This window comes from Rhodofomes roseus (genome assembly GCF_022264815.1).
Source record: "Rhodofomes roseus strain CIRM-BRFM 1785 chromosome Unknown C8Q71scaffold_24, whole genome shotgun sequence".
Classification (NCBI taxonomy): Eukaryota; Fungi; Basidiomycota; class Agaricomycetes; order Polyporales; family Fomitopsidaceae; genus Rhodofomes; species Rhodofomes roseus.
In genome coordinates, this window is record NW_025952980.1 from 433,473 (window position 1) to 451,637 (window position 18,165).

Below are 18,165 nucleotides of genomic sequence, written 5' to 3' on the forward strand. Positions count from 1 at the left end.
CGCATCTTTTGGACCACACGACGGAACAGGTCGCTACGACCAGAACACGCGCTTCGCTTCAACTAGCTGTCCGCTCTATAGTGCCGTCAAGTGGTACCGCGTCGAAGGTGGCGGCCTTCTGCCAGGCGTTCAGGCAGAGAAGATGGGAGGGCTCCGAGTCTACAGCAGGAGGCGGCGACGGTGAAGGGATGATACAGTCAGTGCGATTCGTTTGCATGCGATCAAATAGTACTGACTAGCAACTTACCTGGCTGTGCAGCTGCTGGTGCGGCAGTAGTGGCAGAACCTTGCTCGTCGGCCTGGCATGAGGTACGAGCATTACTTTCTCAAGGGTAGCATACAACTATGCGGGTAACGTCTAGTGACGTGGTATGACAGATTGCCAGTGTAACAGTCGTCGCGCAGTATGTTCAACCTGGAAATGTCACTTTCTATTCCCTTCCGCTTGTCGCAATTGCTTGACGGAACATCTGTGTAATCCTAACAACATTCTGAAGCAGACGCACGGCAGCCGTTCTCGTACCGACAAACTAGTACACAACACGACACAGACAATACATAGACAGCAACACTCCGTTCGTGAAACCTGCAGGCAATCCAATCGGCGGCGACACGAGCGTATCGTATAACACAACCAGTAAGCTCGTATCATGACATCACAGGGAGTAGCTTACAGAAGCACCACAAGCAGCTCTATCGAGAACAAGAATATACGACATATCAAGGAAGCGCATTTCAAAGGGTGTTCATGTATCGATAGGTTCGCCGAACATCAGTCCGTCGACCGTCCGTCCGTCTGTCGCTGCATCCCTTGGGTGAGCATCCAGCGATGACAGCCTATACAGCAACGTACGACGTACACGTCAAACCCGTCATCCTCCAATACACTCAACTGCTCCTCTCATTCTCGCTGCCCGACTCCGAGCGTGACTCAGATTGCGCAGGTGCGTCTCCGGTGTCTGCTATTTCGTCCTGACCCGTGTCGCCTCCTTGATGTTTGTCCGCGTCCTCGATCGCGCTTCCGACCTCCTCGCGAGGGGCCTCGACCGTGTCCGCGCCTGCCACTATTACTTCGTGTGCGACTTCGGAGCCCTCTGCTGACTGTGAATGCTCGGTATAGGCCGTTTCCTGCCCTTGCGGTGATTCATCAAGCAGAATAGCGGCCGTGGCCCCGCTAGCGGCTGGCGCACCGGGTGCATCTGGTGTCGCGGTTGAACTGGCTGCTCTGACTTGCATCTCGATGTCGGGAGTCCGACGTCGAGGTGCGAGTCTATGTGCTGCGTCAATGCTAGAGCAAACTCGTCATCGGTAATCGAGTACAGCTGCAGTGCAAGATGCATTGCTTACAGGGACTGGGTAATAGATTGCTTCGGAGTGTCTGTTCGTGGCTCCACGGAGTCCCAGGGCCGCTCGTCGCCAGCTTCCGATGTAGGCTCTGGGCCAACCGCCTGCGGGGAATTGTCTCTTCGATCACCTTCGCTCTGGGGCTGATCTGGGGTGCATTCGAGCCATCCATCCCTGTCGCAAGTGTCAGTGTACTTATACTCCAGGTACTCTGTTGTACTGGGCTCTCAGAGAAATGCGAATGAGGAGACTCGGCGGGCGGACAGCGGACGACAGACCAGGTGGCAGCGTTGGGCCATATGCGAGTTGTCAGACGCGCTGACGACGCGGTCGACGCGCGACGCGGTGTGCACGTGATAGGCGAGCCGGCGGACGGTTCCGAGAACATCGGACGCGCCTGAGGAGGAGGAGGAGGAGTTCGTTGCCCCTCCACTCGAATTCTGCTGGACAGTCGCACCGGTCTCCGGTTCAGCTCTGTCCTCCGACCTACACAGCACATCCCGATCGCCTGGTAGTACCTATGACGCGACACAGAGTCAAGCGAATGAAGAGCTCTGTCATTGACTTCCCCAATGGACACACCGTCGAATTTTCCTCTTCAGACCCGGTGTCTGCTCGACTGTCCTGCTCCTACGCGCCTACTAATCGCCTCGCACTCCTGGCGAGATCTACGCAGACAACGCCCGCATATGAAACCGAAAACCGCTACCCTCGACCTCCCCGAATAGAAGCCCTGTTGGATTCCCTTTTTTCAGCCCCGCATCGTACACCAGGCGCTCGACATCCAGAAGAATTTAACGCAGCTTCGTCAGAGAGTCGTCGCACCAGTTATGTAAGTGATATTATACCTCGCACTGCTCTTCATGCTCTGTAGTCGCTGCTTATAAGTACGGGCGATGGACCGTCTCTGAAGGTCAAACACTACCACGGCGCCATATGGGGCTACAAACGGTATGCGCCAGGAGAGCTGTTCAATATCCCAAGGTGCGTGTTTGTGATTCCACACGAGCTTACTTGTAGTAATTACTTCTACAGACCACCGCGTGATGCGCATCATGGTGTACATTGTACATGCTGCGATCGACCCCTGTCTGCCCGTGATACCGTTCAGACCTGGGATAGGCAGGTTCTGGTCTCCGGGAGGTAGGCCCTTACACTTCCTTGGCTGACGCCCACCGTCCTTGCGCTGTGCTCCGAGAGTCGTCTTCCTACTCAGTCATGCCGTTCTCGCAGATACATGCGTTGCTGCGGCCAATTCGTCAACGGCCCAGTTTTCTTGCATGCAATAATACGAATGACTTCCAAGTGGACGCGTCAGCATACAGGGTTCTTCGATGTGAAGCTTCGAGGGTGACGTCGCGATATGTACTGTGCGGTCACCTTGCCCTCGACAAAACATGTTCAATAATATCATGATGTGACTGCGATCAGTACAAGGTCGTACCACTGTCCTCTGCGACCAATGACATCCACCCGACGCCCTGCATGCCAAGTTCTATCTCTCCCATCCCTCGTGAACCTCGTTCTACTGCTTTCCTACAAGTTTGTTGTTTTCTTCGACCTTCTCGCCTCCACGACCGCTCGATGTGTCTCCTACGGACATGTACAAATAGGCCGGATTGTGAGTTCGCCGTTGCGAGGTACAATGTTACGATACTTACCAGTGAGCTCAGTTGTGGGAACAAAAATGAGTCTTTGGAGACATATTCAGAACCGAACCACAACAGCACTATTCCACGATCCAACCACGGCGTAAACAGAGTGACCACGTAGGCTTTGATAGTGGCTACCGCGGTGGGATTGTCCTGTATGTTCTTCACTTCGATTGATACACCCGTGCTGAGGGTGAATAACGGAAGCCCTTTGAATGTCTCGCGCGAGAGGATGGTGTGAAAGGTGGAGATGGACTCGGCAGTGTCTCGTATGGTGAATGGTGTTACATGACTCGGGGGAAGCTCGAGGTAGGGTGCAGTGAACCTGATCCTCAGGTACTGCAGATCCATGCTGGTGATGTCTGATAACACGGCCGTGAGAGCACTGTGGATCGTCTGTGGCGATAGGGGAACGTCCCGAAGGTCTACGGCTAACTCTCGCAGAGATGTATTACCTGCGAGAGTCGGCACGACCTCGAGATCTACCAATGTAAGCAAATGGAGATCAGGTCCATGTGCGTACTAAACATAGAGAGGAAATTGACCTGGGGCCACCGAGATGCACCACGAGAGCTTCCTGAGCGTACGTCCGGACAGTTGGAGCACATGGCTGGCACAGGCTAGAAGTGCGGAAGACGGCCGGTCCACAAGATTGATGTCGAGAATCTCCAGCTTGTGGCATGGCAGAGGGGTTGCAAGTAGCTGTAGAAGCTGCGATGCGGATCGATCGGGGACGTCCATCAGGGTAAAGCTTGACAATGAGTGTATGGAGGCGTTCTCCGTGCATGCAGGAGGCGTCTTCTGCACCGTCGGAATGGGGCTCAAGGCGAACTGGGACGTTGCTGTGAAGGTAGACAGGCTGCAGAAATGCGCCAAAAGTCGCCGAAGACTTGGGAGCGAAGCAAAGAATCGCAGGTCCAATGTGAGCTTCGTGACAGTGGAAGAGTTCGCCGCTATCATATGCAGCAGATCTGGGTAATCAAGGGCTGTTGCTCCCGCATAGTCCGAGGACAGGTCAGAATGCTTTGCGAGACCGCTGAGAGAAATATCCACGAGCTTGTGTGAACGGGTTCGGAGAGTTATGTGCTTGGGCACTGAATCTCGTCTGAGGGGGTGCTGTAACGTAACGTTGGAGAGATTGAGCGACGTAAGGTTGGGAAGGGCATTGATCACCCTGCGAAGATTCGTTAGACTGCGAAACCTGCAGCCGGATATGCTTAGCTGCGAGACGCTGGTGTACGCTGATAGGTGGATAAAGAAGCTGTCGTGCGGTGTCTTGGTCGACCAGTCAAGGCCACTGAGCCCCACGACGCTCAATTCCGGTAGCATCCATCCGGGGACGAACATAGGCCAGACGTGCGCGAACGGCTTTCTGGCGTCGTCGTAGATCGACAAATGTGTGAGTTGTGTGCGATACGGTGCATTACGATGGGATATCAGTGTATGCGCGTGGTCCTGTAGAGCCTCTTGGGTTTGCCAGCTGATCCATGGTGCAGACAGAACCCGCCGGGCAGCATGATACCAAGCGGGGCAAACACGCTTGCAGCTAACCGCTAGCTGGACCGGTTCGTCCCAGAGGCATTCGCAGATGAGCTCGATCAGCTCTTGAGGGAATCGCGGGCTGGTGTCGCTGAGAAAATGGGGATCGTTGAACAACATATTCATTCGGATCCGCGACACGCACCTTAAGTATACGGGTGATCTGAAGTCAATGTCCATGTCCCAATGCTTGGAACCTGAGTCCGCGCCTTCATTCCCTAGCTCCTCGACCGTCAACTTGTCAGACTTGTCCTCTAGACTAGCAACCCGATCCTCTGTGTGCTCGGTTGTTTGCACCGAATCGTTCATCGTAGTCTTCAAAGACGAGCTACATGACGAGTCTATCATTGATAGCAAACCGCACCAAGGAGATATGTCTACCGTGACCAAACACAGGGTCAGAGGGCGTTACTCCTGACTGTTCTACGCCGTTGAAGTGATTGGGAGCCTATTGCGCGTCGATTCCTGTTCGAGGTATGCCTACGTCAGAGTCAGTCATCTCTTCATCACGTAGCAAATCGCTTACCTAGGCAGCTCTTCAGTTTCGCACACAGTGGGACTGAGCTAGTGCACGACCCAGATGTGGTTGCACCTGCAATCAGTGTATAGGTGCGAGATGTGGATATTCGACTCTAGAGTGATGCGAGCGACTCAGGGATGCGATGTTGAGGGGCAGGACATCGAGTCGATGAGGATTCGAGGAAGGCACAAGGAAGGCAGCACTTGGGCAGCACCGTTATGAATGCAAGGCATCGTTGTCGGCGCATCACCGCAAGGCGCCTAGGACTTATCACCTCGTGTGGGATACTGTAGGGCAGTGCATTCGGAGTTCGCGTCTACCCGCACGCTGTACCACACGCAAGATTTGTGGTCACTCCACGCGCTGTCCACGCTTAGCCCCAAGTCGATCAAAGAAACATAACACAGTACTACGACCTGACGCGCCGGAAGCTCTGGTCTCATTCTCCGATACCGGTGTCTGACTGTGATGCGGCACGGTATGTTCCACCCTCGCACTAACGATCGCGTGGGCAGATGATGAGCTCTCCAGTGTGAGACAGAACGCCCCGAGCCAACCAAGGCGCGAAGTGAGGATCCAAGAATGTCTTCAGGCCAAACGCCAGCAGCGCGACGTTCGAGTCTTCAGTGGATTATCGCCTGACAGTCTGGGCCGTGACTGGAGAGCCGAGCAGGTAAAGGGCGTGTGTCAAGTGACCAGTCACGGTGGAAGAGCACGGCATGGAAGCGGCGAGCGCGTCGGGATCGGGGTCATCCGCATTGACCCTGGGTACCCTCCAAGTAGATCGCAATGCGCATTCCGCGCCGCCGCAGTTGCGCAGTGCTCACTTGTGAGAATAGCGTTAGGAGCATTTTGTAGAGCCACGTCACGCTCAGCGGCGAGGCTGCGGTATGAGGTACTTCCAGCCCCTTCAGCTCAGTGGCGTGCGCGTACGCAGGGAAAGCGCAGGGAGTCACAGCGCTCGAATGTAAGTGGGCGGTGTAGTAGCGACGAGGGCGGTGGGCACTCACCTCTGCTAGAGGGTACAGCGCTTGGGATCGTTGCTCCCGCGCGAACCTCTTGAGTTCCGTCCCCGACTGCCGCCGCGCCACACCAGCGAGGACGAGCTGCCATGCAGCTGGGGGCGGATCCGACAGACGGATCTCGAGCTGCTCGTCGCCGCGACACTGATGCCAGACGTGTTTGAAGCAATCCGTGGCGAACGAAGAGGATACGTCCGGGAGAGACATCGCGCAGAATGCCCTGACAGTGTCCGCCGAGTGACGAGTTGAATCTCCGTCGGGCGTAGCGCCCCAGTCGGGATCGTTGTGAAGATGGACACGTCGGCGATTCGATCATGCGCATAAATGACTGGGGGTGTGCAGATGAGAAAACTGGTGTCGTATCCAGAAGAAGTGCACTTACATTAGTGTATGCGACCCGATGCTCTGAGAGACGAACTGGAGGGCGACATGTAGTCGCGGCCGACCGAACCCATGACCCATGTCTCGCAGAGCTTCTTGTTCAGATCAAAGCGGAAGCTCCCTCGCACACCATTTGGCTCCTGCGATGCTGGCCGGAACGTGAGCGTGTTGATGGACAGCTTTTTGGGACTGAGAAGGGCGCCAGAGATGAGGCGGAGGGCGTCCGCACGACGGAAGCTGCACCCGCAAAGGGACGGACGGGTAACGGACGCGAAGCACGCAAGGTAACTGAAGAACGCTGGGCGAGACGCCTTCGTAGGGTACTGTGGGCTGCTCTAGTGCCGAGAGGAGGTACCCTGGTACGCAGATGGAGGATGCCTGCGCGTACGGCGCACCCGGGTACTCAAGCATCTCGAGCGTGGCGACCGCATGACTGTAGATTTGCCAGTTGCGCTTGGACAAGAGCACGCGCACCAAGTCGCTCAGAGCTGCCTACCGTCGCGCTCCGGTCAAGGCACGCGCGACATACGAGGCAGCACTGGACGGGCTCGTTCCAGAGCGACTTAACTCGCGATGAACTCGATGGTCTCTTTGAGAGGACTGGATATTCTTCGCTGGATCGGGGCGATCAATGTGTTGGCGGTTGGACGGAGGAATAACATGTGGATGCAACGCACCTGGAATAAATGGCTGGCCGGAATTAAATCTTGTTACGCGTCCCTTCATCCAACATTCTGAGCGGTTTCTTGTGACGAACTGCATTCAAGCCACGAGCATCGCGAGGGCATATCCGGCAGTCAACTCACCTGTATAGCTCGATACGATGTTGATAGGGGTATTGAATTATCTAAAGCTTCCTGGAGTCAGCCCGCAGATGTTAGCTTATACCGAGCTTGATCAAGGCAGTCTCACCAGCAATGTTGCGCCGTGCAATGGCCGGAGATTGGCTGGCCATCGGACGGACACAACTGAACGGAAACCAAGCAGGACGAGGGCTGCCGAGCACTGATTCTAGGAAGTCGGTCTCACAGCACTTGCGATGCACTCCATATGCGCACATGCCCGTTCAAACGTTAATGCTCATTAGATGAGCCCCCGCGATGAGGATGTTGCAGTGGCTATGCCGGACAGAAGGAAGACACCTAGTCGTACACTCCGCGCGATTCATAAAATGCTACAGCTTCGATGCGACAGAGTCCTTCATACCGGCGCATATCTGAGCCAGACCTTCCCGCGTGCGGACAGCCATAGGCGTGCTTTTCCTCGTCTCGCTGTCCACGAAGACGTGCGTGTACCCACCCACCGCACCGGGCACGTCCTGTCCCTCTTCGAATACGGCTACCTCGTACGTCACGGAGCTTTTCCCGAGCTTCGTGACGCGTAGGCCGAGATCCAACACGGCAGGGAATGATACTGGCGAGTAGAATCGGCACGAGGACGAGATGACGAGCCCGATTTGGTTTGAGCGTGTCGGAGACAGACCGCAATGCGTGATCAGGTAGGTATTGACGATGGAGTCGAATAGATGGTAGTAGATGGAGTTGTTGACATGCGCGTACTGGTCGTTGTCGCTCCTGTAGACATGTGCGTTAGACAGAGACGTGCGGGAGGCAGTGATGAGCTGACCAGCGCGTGCGGTAAGAGAGGAAGTAGGCATAGTCAGATCGGCGGAGTTGTTTCAGTCCGTCATTATCGCCCATGTCGAGGATGGAAAACAATCCCAGGTATCGCTCCAGGACCTTTGTGGAAGGAGGCGAAGCAGGTGGGGAGCCGCGTCCCACGTGACCAACGCGTCCCACAGCCGTTCGCGCGACGCGCGGTTCAGCGCTTCGAAGGGTTTCTCCTTAACCACCATCTACCCTGCCAGTGCTCTCCGACTTGATCGTTCGCCGCACAGCCCTTCTCACAGCTGCTCGTCTATTTGCTTTCTGCCCCATCATCTTCTCTGCTCGCAAAATGAGTGCTCGTGTTCCGTTCATGCCCCAACGGCCTGCTTCTCGTCAACAGCAAGCTCGCTCCGAAAGCTCAGCTCCTCCGCCTACTCATGACACCTTCCGCCCGAACGGGCTGCTCTCTGTCAGTACCTCTTCCCTCCCGGACCCCTCTCACGACTCGGCGGCCTCGAAAGACACGCATATACCCAGCCATCGCAGCGCCGAAGCTGCTCTGAAGGCCGCAACCAACAAACCGCTCAACCTCGCCGGACTCGCCAAGCGGAAGCCCGCTCCTCAAGCCAACGGTGCCTCTATACCAGGTTCAAATCGCAAGTCGTTTGACGCAGGAGACTTTCGCTCGTCCAAGGCTTTCCTGGCACCGAGCGAGGCCTACCGCCTGTCCACTACAGGCCCTCGTCCGTCCTCTCCGTTCTTCCCTGGTAGCACCGCCTCTGGTCCTGGCTACGTCTCTACCAATGAGTTCCGCCCGCCGATGCTCCCTGCGCCGTCTAAGCTGCATGCTGCTTCTTCTGCCGACGACCTGAACGCAAACCACGCGCATACAGCCACCTCCGCTGACGCTCCCGGCGACGGCAACGTGCCCTCCACCAACGGTGACAATTACGGAGGACTGTACTCTTTGGGCTTGAACGCCTCCGACCGTGGCCATCTCCGTCGGCGCACCGCTTCTCATCCGTCTCTCGAGAAGATTAACGAAGCGGACGACGAGGACGCTGGACAACTTGCTGGCCATGCCCAGGATCCTCGGCTCTCTCATGGCTACCCCGAGGACGGCCCTACAGGCTCGGACGACGGTCGTTCTGAGGTGTCCCAACATGGCCTGCGTCGCTCGACGAAGCGGATCCATCAACAAGACTTCGAAGAGGACGAGTTCACATATGGGAACCAGGCGAAGCGATACAAGGCCAATGGACATGGCGCGCCGGTGAGTCAGGTACCTAATATGATCTCTTGACTCGGCGCGGTGGACTTCATCGCACTTCTGACTTGCCCTGCAGGACGACTTCGGGACTCGCTACTCGCGCGGGCCCACCCCCGACATCCGCGGCTTTCCCGCGTCCGAAGATTATGACGATGGCGCTCTACCTGCCTCCAGGGCCCCTTCACAGCACCCCGAGCGGCCGTACTCGCGCATGTCGGAGGTCCACGTCCACCCGCAGGGCGCGCCCTTGGATTCTACAGGACGCGGAGAGGCGCTTTACAAGCTGCTCGGGCAGGATTTGGGGGCGTTCGTCGATGGGCATGTGGACGCGTACGAGGAGGCGAAGAAGAAGTGGTCGGAGTGCTCGATGGACGAGTGGAGGGCTGGTGCGGACGGTGAGCTCACGCGTATTCGGTATTGGTCGTCGAGGATGGCTCATCAAGGCGGATGGACAGAACTCACGACGAAGTTTGCGAAGATGCTCGACTTCGTATGTTGTCTGTTATTCTGACGTGGCCATCGCTTCTGACATCTGTCAACAAATATAGGTCAAGGACCATATGACGTACGTTTCTAGGCCGCTGTCTCGGATTTGTCTGCTCGAGTGCTATAGCTGATATTTCTGCAAAGAGAAAAGCTGTCCCTGTATGCCTCTCTCCATTCTGCTGTCGCTTCTCACAAGTCCGTGCTCGCCGAGCGAGAGAAGACGCTGGCGGAAGCCAGGGAGAGCTTGGTGAAAGAAGGAGGTGCGGTTGTCGGTGGCAGCGCAGTCGCCTCTGCTGTCCAGCCAGAGAAGCAAGGCGCGGAAGATTAGACACGGACACTACTCGCGCCTCAGTCTGTGTGCTCGATGTGCTGGGAGTCTAGGACAGTACAATATGGTATATCGCTGCGAACACGTAGATGGCTGTTGTACACACGCACGTAGATTCATTCCTCGCCACTCAGGGGCCTCACGCCGCCTTCTCAAGGAGCTCCTGCACGATCTTCACCGCCCGCTTGAACTTCGCCTTGTCCTCCTCCGTCGCCTGCACCGTGCTCCTGCCCGTCCCGCACCCCGCAGGCCCGCCGTTCATCCACATGAGGTCGTCGCTCCCGAACGCGATGCTCGTGTCCAGCCCGTAGATGTCCTCGCTCCCGGGCGGCTGCTCCGTCGGGATCGACTTGAGGATCCCGTGCAGCTCGCCGACGAGCGTGGTCGCCCCCGCGTCGGTCGCGGAGAGCGTCTTGCGCTCCTCGTCGGACAGGGAGGGCGTGCCGTCGGGGCGCACGGCGGCGGTGATGTTCCAGGCGGGCTGGGAGGGTGTCCCGGTGATGGTGTAGATCGCGCTGGGGGTGGGAGGCGCGAAGCCTCCGGTGATGCCTGCGTTCAGAGACGGATGGATAAGTCAGTTCTGTGCACACGATGAGGGGCGATGGGGTGGTACCGTGCTGGAGGCGCAGCGAGAATTCAGTGGGAGCCATGGCGGTCTCGGTGAGAGACTGAGCGGTGTGCTGGATGTGTGGGTGGATGGCGGTGGGATTGGGACGCGATGGTTATCTGGGCCTCTTTATAGAGGGAAACTGTGCATTGTCGGGTTCCGGATACGTGCTCCTCGGCACGACGCGCTCATGCGCGGTTGTGGCGGAAGCGCCGCGCCAGTGGCGCTGCGTACACGGTCACGTCATGAGGTACGCCTTCGCTGCGCCGCTCTTGAAGTTCCTCCTAACTTACTTAGTAGATATGATATGAGTACTTGGTACTACTTCTTTTTCTCGAGCCAGGCCCATAGTGGCTTGTACATGTCATTGCCCTGGCACCTCTCACGGCGCGATCAACGATGCACGAATGGAGGTACTCACGTAGTTCGGACAACGAACAGCCCGTGGTGACAGAGGCAGGTCCATCGCAGCATTTGTCATTCCAAGGGCAGCGTGTCCATGGTGTGTGGCCAGGGCGATTGTAGGTACACTGATTCTGAGTTCGAGATAGGTCGCAGCCCCCCTGACGATCTCTCGGATCTGCCGGGTCATCATGTCCCTGCTCGCCCCGCCGGCACCTACGCTTCCTCCACGTCCGCCTGCCCCTGCTTCTGGATCCCGACCACCTCACAGCCTTCATGCGCGAACTGTCCTAGAGCGCGCAGTGCTCACACTCCTTCCGCGCCGCCGCCTCCTGGTTCGACGTGCTTCCAGAGGGATGCGTCACCGTCAATATGTTCACCGAGGAAGACTTCATCCAGGGCGACGCCATGCCGCTCGCCGAATTCTCCGCCATCCAGTCGATCATCGTCCTTCTATTCGAGCCGTGATCGCGGCGCGGGATCGGGAGCGTGGCCGATCACACAGCACCCTCGCCCCGCCAGCGGCGCACAATCGAACGCGCAAGATCGAGCTCATAATAGACCATGACCTGTGTGAGGTCAACCCACCTGTCATACCGTCGGAATATGTCTTGCCTGCTGCTGCACTCGCTGGTCTCACTCCGAACGACGCGATGGTAGTCAGCAAATAACGCAGTCCTCCTTGAAACTGAGATTATACATCGTCTTATCGACTGTCTTTTCGATCCTCTTCCAGTCCGCCCGTCGCTGGATGAACTCGTATACGTCCTACGGTAGAGGCGTCAGCGACCGGCAGGACTGACTACGCATTCGCATACCTCTGGCTTGTAGGCGCCTCCGTAGCGTGTCACATCGCGGACAATCTGCGCAAGGTCTTTCGCATCTTCGACGACGTAGACGTGCCCGAGCATCTTGAGGTACGAGAACTCGGATGCAATGCTGCTGACCTGCGTCCAAACTCAGCACGAAAACGACAGCCCGATACTCCGCACCCCGTACCTTTAACGACGCGATGAAGGTATGGTACGCATTGAGGTCGGCGATGACCTGGAAGCCACCGTTCAGCGAGATGATCTGCCGCTTGAGGTGTTTTTGGAGGATGCTATGACCATGCTCAGACTGTGCTTCCCCATGTAACGTGTCGCAAGACAACTCACGCGATAAGTCGGATACCGATCTCTTGATAGAACACCTCGAGGACTTCCTTGCTTGTGCTGCCCTTCAGCAGCTGACAATGCATCTTCAAACACTGAATCGCCTCGACGCAGCCCTTCGTCGGACCAAGCTCGAGCGGAGCGCCCTCTTGCGGGTAGTATGCTCGAGGTCCCGTGAGCTTCGAGATGATATGCTCAACCTGTGCGATTCGATGACGGTAAGAGGCCGTAGCAGAGGTGCCGGATAGACTGCTGCGTACCTGGTTCATCAGAGCATCCGTGCCCGCGTTGAGGCCGGCAGCGACGCAGTCGTCAAGGACATCCTCGAACCGCTTCTTCTCGCGAACGACCGAGTTGAGGAAGTCCGTCCGATCAATGTGCGGAGCCTAACCCATTACCTTGAGCCATCCGCTTCAGTGAGGTCCAGAAGAGCCACGCACCAGTTCCTTGTCGAAGTACACCTGAACCATGCTCTGGATGGTGTCTCCCATGTGCACGAGCTCGAAGAACTGCAACAGCGGCGCGACACTCCTCGTCTCCTCGTGTTCCGCAGGCTGGTACGTTCTCATCTGTTGCGTCGCTCTATCATACGCGCATCAACATCCCTTCTATCCCGGTCAAGCCAATGCGGGACCCACGAGTCGAAACCAGGTTTAACATGTCGCTCGCCAAGTGCCTGCAGAAGGAGCACGAAGATCTCTTCGATCGTGTCACGCACCCGGTGGCCGTACTGCCCCGGGTACCCTGAGAAAGTCTCTGCGCGCTTGAGGGACTCGCGGTCCGCGTGGATGAGCTCGAGCGCAACATCGATGGACAGCAGGAGGTCAAACTTGTCGAAGGACGTCGGCTGCGGGGACGGTAAGGGCACCGATGTGCGCGTCGAGGTGGACGTCGATGAAGAAGTGGTCTTGGAGAGGATCGACGGTGCAGGCTGCGAGTGGGCGGTAGTGCTCGAGGATACAGACCCTAGCGCATGCGTCAGTACACCCACCATCCCATCCCATCCCCACTCACATTGGTCTGTCTTCTCGTCATCAACGTCTGCGTTCACGAACTCCCCCTCGTCTTCGCCATCGCCGTCCGCCTCCTCATCCGCATCCCCAATCTCGAACAACGTGCTCCCGTCCTTGCCCTTCTCAAAGTCCTGCGTGTACCCATTCTTCTTATAGTCCACGCTCCCGCGGCTCTGTCTCCACGGGCTGAGCTTCGAGAACCGCTTTCCAATGCCCCCGCCGCTGCCGCCCTCGACGCTATTCGGGGCTCCTGTGGCAGTACCGCCCCACTTCTGCGGGTTCAGCATGGATATGCCCTGCACGGCAGCGGATCCACCAGCTACGACGGCCTTGCCGACCGTTGCCGCTGTGCGCGGCACGATTGTGACGGGCAGGAGGAGGACGTCTGCGAACGACGCGAGGACGTTGCGCTTTACTTGCGCGGGATTTGACGACCCGATGAAGCGCACATGTGCGTGCTCCGCTGTTTTCGATTGACCCGGGATGGCGGGACCGGACTGCTGGAGGAGCTAGGGATAGGGTGTGAGCAGAGAGAGACGTCAGGGCACAGAGGACGTACCTCTACTTCCCATGTTCGGCACGTGCGTTCGAAGCACCCTTTGACGAACTCGATCTCCTCGTCGAGATATTCGTCCATGTTCGGCTCGAACATCCGATATCTGTACACGAACATCAGTTCTGCTACGTGCATTGCCTCACTTAAGGGTAAGGGTATACTAACACAACGTCCTCGGCTTGAGCTTTCGTGACGCACGAGTCGCTCCGCTCCGCCGCGGTTTCGAGTATCACGTCAGCCATCCGCCATGCCTCCTTAAAGGATGCAGCGCACGCCTTGAGGAACGTCTCGTTGCTGAGCTCGCGAGCACGCGTCAATAGCGGCGCGGTATACTCGCCTACCTGGTACCCACCACCTTCAGGTATCAACCGAAGAGGGAGATTACATCTCACGTACCACATCCCCCGCAAGCCGATCTGCAAACGCGAGGAGCACGCCCGTCGCAGGCGGGAACACACGCACCGCTCTCGCTCCATGTTCCCGGAGGGCGCCAAGGACCTCACCCACAAACGCGTCCATCGCGTCAAAGTCGAGCTCCCCATCCTGCGTGAAGTTGTCGAGCGGCCGCCACTTCGACTGCTCGTAGAAGATTTCCCGCTTCTCGATCCACACCGTGCCGAGTTCCCAGTGAAGCTCGCCCCCGCTGCTGCCCCTGTCGCCGAAGGTACTGCTCCTCCCGTCGCCCCCGCTTCGGTCAAACACTTCCCAGCTTGCTTCTGCGGCTTCACGCATCCCGGCTTCATCTGCCCGGCCATCCGCGACATCAAATGCGGTGAGCAGCGCATCTTCGAAGCGGTCCGTCGCAGCCCGCAGCGCAGCAGCAAGCGCCGACCATGAGCGGAGTGGTTTCACGCGTGAAGAGAGGAAAAGCGCGAGTAGGCGGAGGGTGTGCGCCTGCTGGAGCGGCGTCTGGAAGGGTGAGGGAGAGGGAGACGAGGATGGAGGAAACAATGTAGAGAGCACGGCATGTGGTGGTGCATACAAAGCTGGAACGAGCGGTTTGAGGAGGGTGTGGGCGCGGATGTACTGCGCACGGAAGGTCGGTTTGGACGGCGCACTTGGGGTTGGTGGTGAGGTGAAGGTGGGGAACGCAGAGCCTGGACGGGGTGTGCCAATTGTCGTATTGGAGAACGCACCTAAGAACAGACTTAGATCCTAACTGTTGTAGAGGACATGCCATGCTCGCATGGGCTCAGACCATAGGCTCAGACATCGCCGTATGTCCCAACTGCCAGACATGCACTGACGAGAGAACAGTACTCACCAACGAAGTCGCCCATCTCGTCCGCCGGCGCATTCAGCACCGCAGAGCCCTCCGCGCCCGACGCAAAGTCGCCAAACTCGTCGTCGCCGATGTCCACCGTCAGCGTCGGCGGCGCCCCGCCCTTGGTCGCCCCATTCCTCTCCCTGCTCCGTTCCTCCAGCACACCCAACACCTCGTGCAGATGCCCCTTCCCCTTCGCACTCGAGTCCGTGCTCGCTCTCCCATTCGCACTGGCGTTCTTGGCGTATCCCTGCACGTCGTCCCCGAGCCCGTCGTCCAGCCCGAACATCCGCCAGCGCTGCTCCCACACCCGCTCGTCGCGCACGAGCGCCCCCGTCGCCCGGCATGCCCGCGCGTACGCAGGCAGGTCGGGCACGGCGACGTGTGTGAGCAAGAGAATGTGCAGGTCCGCGGGGAGCCGGCCAATCCGCTCGAACGGCGCGGGTCCGCGCTGGCGTAGGTGCGCATTCGCGAAAGGTGAACTTGACGACGCTGCAGGGCGTGGTGTGAGAGGCGAGAAGATCGAGAGGCGTTTGCTGGAGGACGATGGTGTCGAGGAAGCAGGAGAGTTGTAAAGCCGGACCGGCTCGAGGGTCGTGAACTTGTCCATCGGGTTGTAATCGCAGTCAAAAGGCTATCTACGCGCGAGATAGGTCAAGTGCTAGCAGAAGTCCATCCAGAGATTAAGCAAGAGTTACTTAGAGAGAGGATGAAAGCCTCGTCAGTGCCGTAGGTGACGGTGCGGACCAAGTGCAGACGGACGCGGGCTCGCGAGTCGCGACCGAACGCGCTTCTAGTGCGCAGTCGTGTCGCCGGCTATTTCGGTGATGCAAGTACTGCGCGTGTACTGTACTTACAACCGTGTGCCAAAGGCTTGCGCGTGTTCAGAGATTACAGCTCGAGGGGGACGAGGATGAGGACGAGGAACTTGAAGAGGAAGAGGACATGTAAGTTAGTAGCCACCGGCCGCAGGTGCACGTGCGATCCTCGGCATCTTGACGGTGACACTGACAGTGTTCATTAGTTCACTACTTATTTACAACACAACCTGGCCATAGTAAGTACTGCCGACTACACTATGATCCGTTGTACACTGTACAAGTATTCATTTAGCCACCGGCTGTAGGTGCCCGTGGGAGGAATGGGTCCGTTTGAGAGCGTTTGAGAGCGTCTGAACGACTGGGACACACAAGTTGTCACCAAGTGTGTGCGCACGAGGCTTCACATGCAGAAACGAACTTGTACATTATTATTGGGGTCATCGTATAGACCCAGGACCATTACAATATACGGAAAGGTACAGCCAGAGACAACGAACGAAAGCGAGGACAGCGATGAAGGCAGGAAGGTTCGAAGGGGTAACGCGATGGCTTGTAGGAGACCTATGGGGTGATGCTTGAGTTGCAGACGGTATCCGATGCGTGTGGGGGAACTTGAGGGGAAGCAGACAGGGTCGCCGAGATCAGAAGTAGCCACCGAGACCGAGACCACCGCGCCTGCCAAATCCGAGCTCGGACCTTCGCGGGGCTGTCAGCAAGAACGCGCCAGAGCTCTTCCGTACGGGGCAGGGAGAAGGCAGGGGCGAAGAAGCGAGGGAACGGATCTTCGCGTCCACAGGGACGTCGGCGACGACCCTCCGAGTGTCTTCGGGGATCGTGAGCCAGGAGGACTCTGGGGATGGTGCCTTCCGCAGCTGGAGAACGCGCGGAGGGGGTAGCGGTGGGGAGCGATGAGCCGAGTTGGAAACAGAGGGAGCGGGCAAGTGTCCCGCTAGCTTGTCAAGACCCAGAGAGGACGACGCAAGTGCAGCAGCCGCGAGCTCGAACGCAGGCTCAGGGTCGGATTCCAGGAAGAGTTCAGATGTGAGACCGAAGCCGAGTGAGCCGGCGGACGACATCGTAGGGAGGATATCCGGGTCTTCGTCCAGGTTCGCATCGACGTTCAACTTCTTGGTGAGATCGGCTCCGTCGACGGTAGGGTCGAACCGCAGAAATGCCGAGAAGTCGCCAGGCCAGGAGGCCTGGGAGTAGATGGAACAGGTAGAGACGGCGTCCTGGAGATGCTCGGGCTCCGGTGTGCTCCTGCAGCTTGTGCCGATGGTGAGGGCGGGGGTACCAGGCATCGAGAGGGGGGCCTCCAGCAGAGAGCGTTGCCAGGCAGGAACAGGTCCGAGTTCGCTGTTTTTTTCCCGAATAATGACGGGCTCCGGCTGAAGGGCATACATCGTACCACGTAATGGTCGTTCAAAGTACCGTAAGGACGCACCTGGATCACGATCACCCGCATGCCCGCCTCGAGATCTTCAGTGCTAGCTGTGGTGTCAGAAGAGACATTGGTCCCCGCCTTGTCGCCGGTGAGCCCCTGGTTGTCTCCACCTCGATGGTTCTTCCAAAGGCGAGGGTTACGAATCCACGACCAGTTACTGCGAGGGTCCGATGCACTTGTGGTCGTCTTCGTCTCTGGCAGGTCGACTGAGATTATCTTCCGAGCGCGAGCCGCCGTTCGACGGCAATGAACGAGCCAGATAATAAGGAGCAGCGCGTTCACGAGTATGATCGCAACGAGAGACCAGAGGAGGGCCGGTGACAGATGAGCGTGCCGAGATGTCGTCGAAGCGAGTGTTGGAGCCATGTTCTTCGAGAATCGAGTTGAGGAGACGATGTAGGATGACTTGATGATTTCTGGTTGGAAAGAGAGACGAGAGAGACGAAATCTGGTCTGAGAGAATATTTACAAGGAACCGCGTCGAGCCATGCGTTAGGTCTTTGACCGACGATGACCGTGAAGGACAGACCCAAGCAGAAAGTCCGATCCACGGGGAGAGCCGTTGCGTGCAACGACTTGAGGTTAATGTCCCACCACGTTTGCAGGGCATTTCGCACTCCGCTGTGGCGGCTGTGGCGCGGGTCGCGCGACCTCCCCGGCCTTGCGTTCAAGTCCAGTCTGCGCGGATTCAAACACTAGTGTAGTTACTGTAATCCACTGTATGACTTCTATTAGAATGCCACTAACTTTTCAAT

General features: G+C 57.7%; 7 protein-coding genes across 7 annotated transcripts; 2 read left to right on the forward strand and 5 right to left on the reverse strand.

Moving 5' to 3' along the window:
* Positions 1-2,696: 2,696 nt before the first annotated feature.
* Positions 2,697-4,976, reverse strand: C8Q71DRAFT_286948 (uncharacterized protein). Its single transcript, XM_047917549.1, has 4 exons — positions 4,681-4,976; positions 3,542-4,626; positions 3,006-3,478; positions 2,697-2,937 (listed from the first exon to the last, which is right to left on the reverse strand). The coding sequence occupies exons 1-4, from the start codon at positions 4,881-4,883 to the stop codon at positions 2,881-2,883; spliced, it is 1,818 nt and encodes a 605-aa protein (XP_047774929.1). The 5' UTR covers positions 4,884-4,976; the 3' UTR covers positions 2,697-2,880.
* Positions 4,977-6,177: 1,201 nt separating this feature from the next.
* Positions 6,178-7,479, forward strand: C8Q71DRAFT_780695 (uncharacterized protein). The gene is made up of 5 exons (XM_047924851.1): positions 6,178-6,405; positions 6,460-7,072; positions 7,136-7,203; positions 7,265-7,315; positions 7,371-7,479. The coding sequence occupies exons 1-3, from the start codon at positions 6,392-6,394 to the stop codon at positions 7,142-7,144; spliced, it is 636 nt and encodes a 211-aa protein (XP_047774930.1). The 5' UTR covers positions 6,178-6,391; the 3' UTR covers positions 7,145-7,203; positions 7,265-7,315; positions 7,371-7,479.
* Positions 7,480-8,225, reverse strand: C8Q71DRAFT_780696 (thioesterase). The gene is made up of 2 exons (XM_047924852.1): positions 8,085-8,225; positions 7,480-8,032 (listed from the first exon to the last, which is right to left on the reverse strand). Exons 1-2 carry the CDS (start codon positions 8,156-8,158, stop codon positions 7,633-7,635), a joined length of 474 nt encoding a protein of 157 aa, XP_047774931.1. The 5' UTR covers positions 8,159-8,225; the 3' UTR covers positions 7,480-7,632.
* Positions 8,226-8,294: 69 nt separating this feature from the next.
* Positions 8,295-10,225, forward strand: C8Q71DRAFT_286982 (uncharacterized protein). Its single transcript, XM_047917550.1, has 5 exons — positions 8,295-9,338; positions 9,412-9,730; positions 9,791-9,825; positions 9,884-9,900; positions 9,966-10,225. Exons 1-5 carry the CDS (start codon positions 8,415-8,417, stop codon positions 10,147-10,149), a joined length of 1,479 nt encoding a protein of 492 aa, XP_047774932.1. The 5' UTR covers positions 8,295-8,414; the 3' UTR covers positions 10,150-10,225.
* C8Q71DRAFT_780700 (uncharacterized protein) lies at positions 9,904-10,973 on the reverse strand. Its single transcript, XM_047924853.1, has 3 exons — positions 10,763-10,973; positions 10,260-10,698; positions 9,904-10,198 (listed from the first exon to the last, which is right to left on the reverse strand). The coding sequence occupies exons 1-2, from the start codon at positions 10,797-10,799 to the stop codon at positions 10,289-10,291; spliced, it is 447 nt and encodes a 148-aa protein (XP_047774933.1). The 5' UTR covers positions 10,800-10,973; the 3' UTR covers positions 9,904-10,198; positions 10,260-10,288.
* Positions 10,974-11,772: 799 nt separating this feature from the next.
* Positions 11,773-16,064, reverse strand: C8Q71DRAFT_287000 (exocyst complex component Sec10-domain-containing protein). Its single transcript, XM_047917551.1, has 12 exons — positions 15,146-16,064; positions 14,278-15,017; positions 14,047-14,222; positions 13,885-13,984; positions 13,327-13,834; positions 12,951-13,278; positions 12,753-12,894; positions 12,573-12,698; positions 12,316-12,512; positions 12,158-12,260; positions 11,977-12,105; positions 11,773-11,926 (listed from the first exon to the last, which is right to left on the reverse strand). Exons 1-12 carry the CDS (start codon positions 15,753-15,755, stop codon positions 11,819-11,821), a joined length of 3,267 nt encoding a protein of 1,088 aa, XP_047774934.1. The 5' UTR covers positions 15,756-16,064; the 3' UTR covers positions 11,773-11,818.
* Positions 16,065-16,794: 730 nt separating this feature from the next.
* C8Q71DRAFT_780707 (uncharacterized protein) lies at positions 16,795-17,974 on the reverse strand. Its single transcript, XM_047924854.1, has one exon. It carries the CDS (start codon positions 17,774-17,776, stop codon positions 17,087-17,089), a length of 690 nt encoding a protein of 229 aa, XP_047774935.1. The 5' UTR covers positions 17,777-17,974; the 3' UTR covers positions 16,795-17,086.
* Between the last annotated feature and the right edge of the window lie 191 nt (positions 17,975-18,165).

Coding starts and splice junctions, on each gene's coding strand:
- C8Q71DRAFT_286982 (XM_047917550.1), top strand. CDS start 8,415: ATGAGTGCTCGTGTTCCGTTCATGCCCCAACGGCCTGCTTCTCGTCAA. Junction 9,339..9,411: donor CCAATGGACATGGCGCGCCG/GTGAGTCAGGTA, acceptor CTTGCCCTGCAG/GACGACTTCGGGACTCGCTA. Junction 9,731..9,790: donor GTGGAGGGCTGGTGCGGACG/GTGAGCTCACGC, acceptor GCGGATGGACAG/AACTCACGACGAAGTTTGCG.
- C8Q71DRAFT_287000 (XM_047917551.1), bottom strand. CDS start 15,755: ATGGACAAGTTCACGACCCTCGAGCCGGTCCGGCTTTACAACTCTCCT. Junction 12,895..12,950: donor GTTAAACCTGGTTTCGACTC/GTGGGTCCCGCA, acceptor CGCGTATGATAG/AGCGACGCAACAGATGAGAA. Junction 12,513..12,572: donor CGGATGCTCTGATGAACCAG/GTACGCAGCAGT, acceptor CGAATCGCACAG/GTTGAGCATATCATCTCGAA.
- C8Q71DRAFT_780696 (XM_047924852.1), bottom strand. CDS start 8,158: ATGGGCGATAATGACGGACTGAAACAACTCCGCCGATCTGACTATGCC. Junction 8,033..8,084: donor CTCTCTTACCGCACGCGCTG/GTCAGCTCATCA, acceptor ACATGTCTACAG/GAGCGACAACGACCAGTACG.
- C8Q71DRAFT_286948 (XM_047917549.1), bottom strand. CDS start 4,883: ATGATAGACTCGTCATGTAGCTCGTCTTTGAAGACTACGATGAACGAT. Junction 3,479..3,541: donor GTGCATCTCGGTGGCCCCAG/GTCAATTTCCTC, acceptor TTACATTGGTAG/ATCTCGAGGTCGTGCCGACT. Junction 2,938..3,005: donor TCCCACAACTGAGCTCACTG/GTAAGTATCGTA, acceptor ACATGTCCGTAG/GAGACACATCGAGCGGTCGT.
- C8Q71DRAFT_780700 (XM_047924853.1), bottom strand. CDS start 10,799: ATGGCTCCCACTGAATTCTCGCTGCGCCTCCAGCACG. Junction 10,699..10,762: donor CTCGCTGCGCCTCCAGCACG/GTACCACCCCAT, acceptor CTCTGAACGCAG/GCATCACCGGAGGCTTCGCG.
- C8Q71DRAFT_780707 (XM_047924854.1), bottom strand. CDS start 17,776: ATGGCTCCAACACTCGCTTCGACGACATCTCGGCACGCTCATCTGTCA.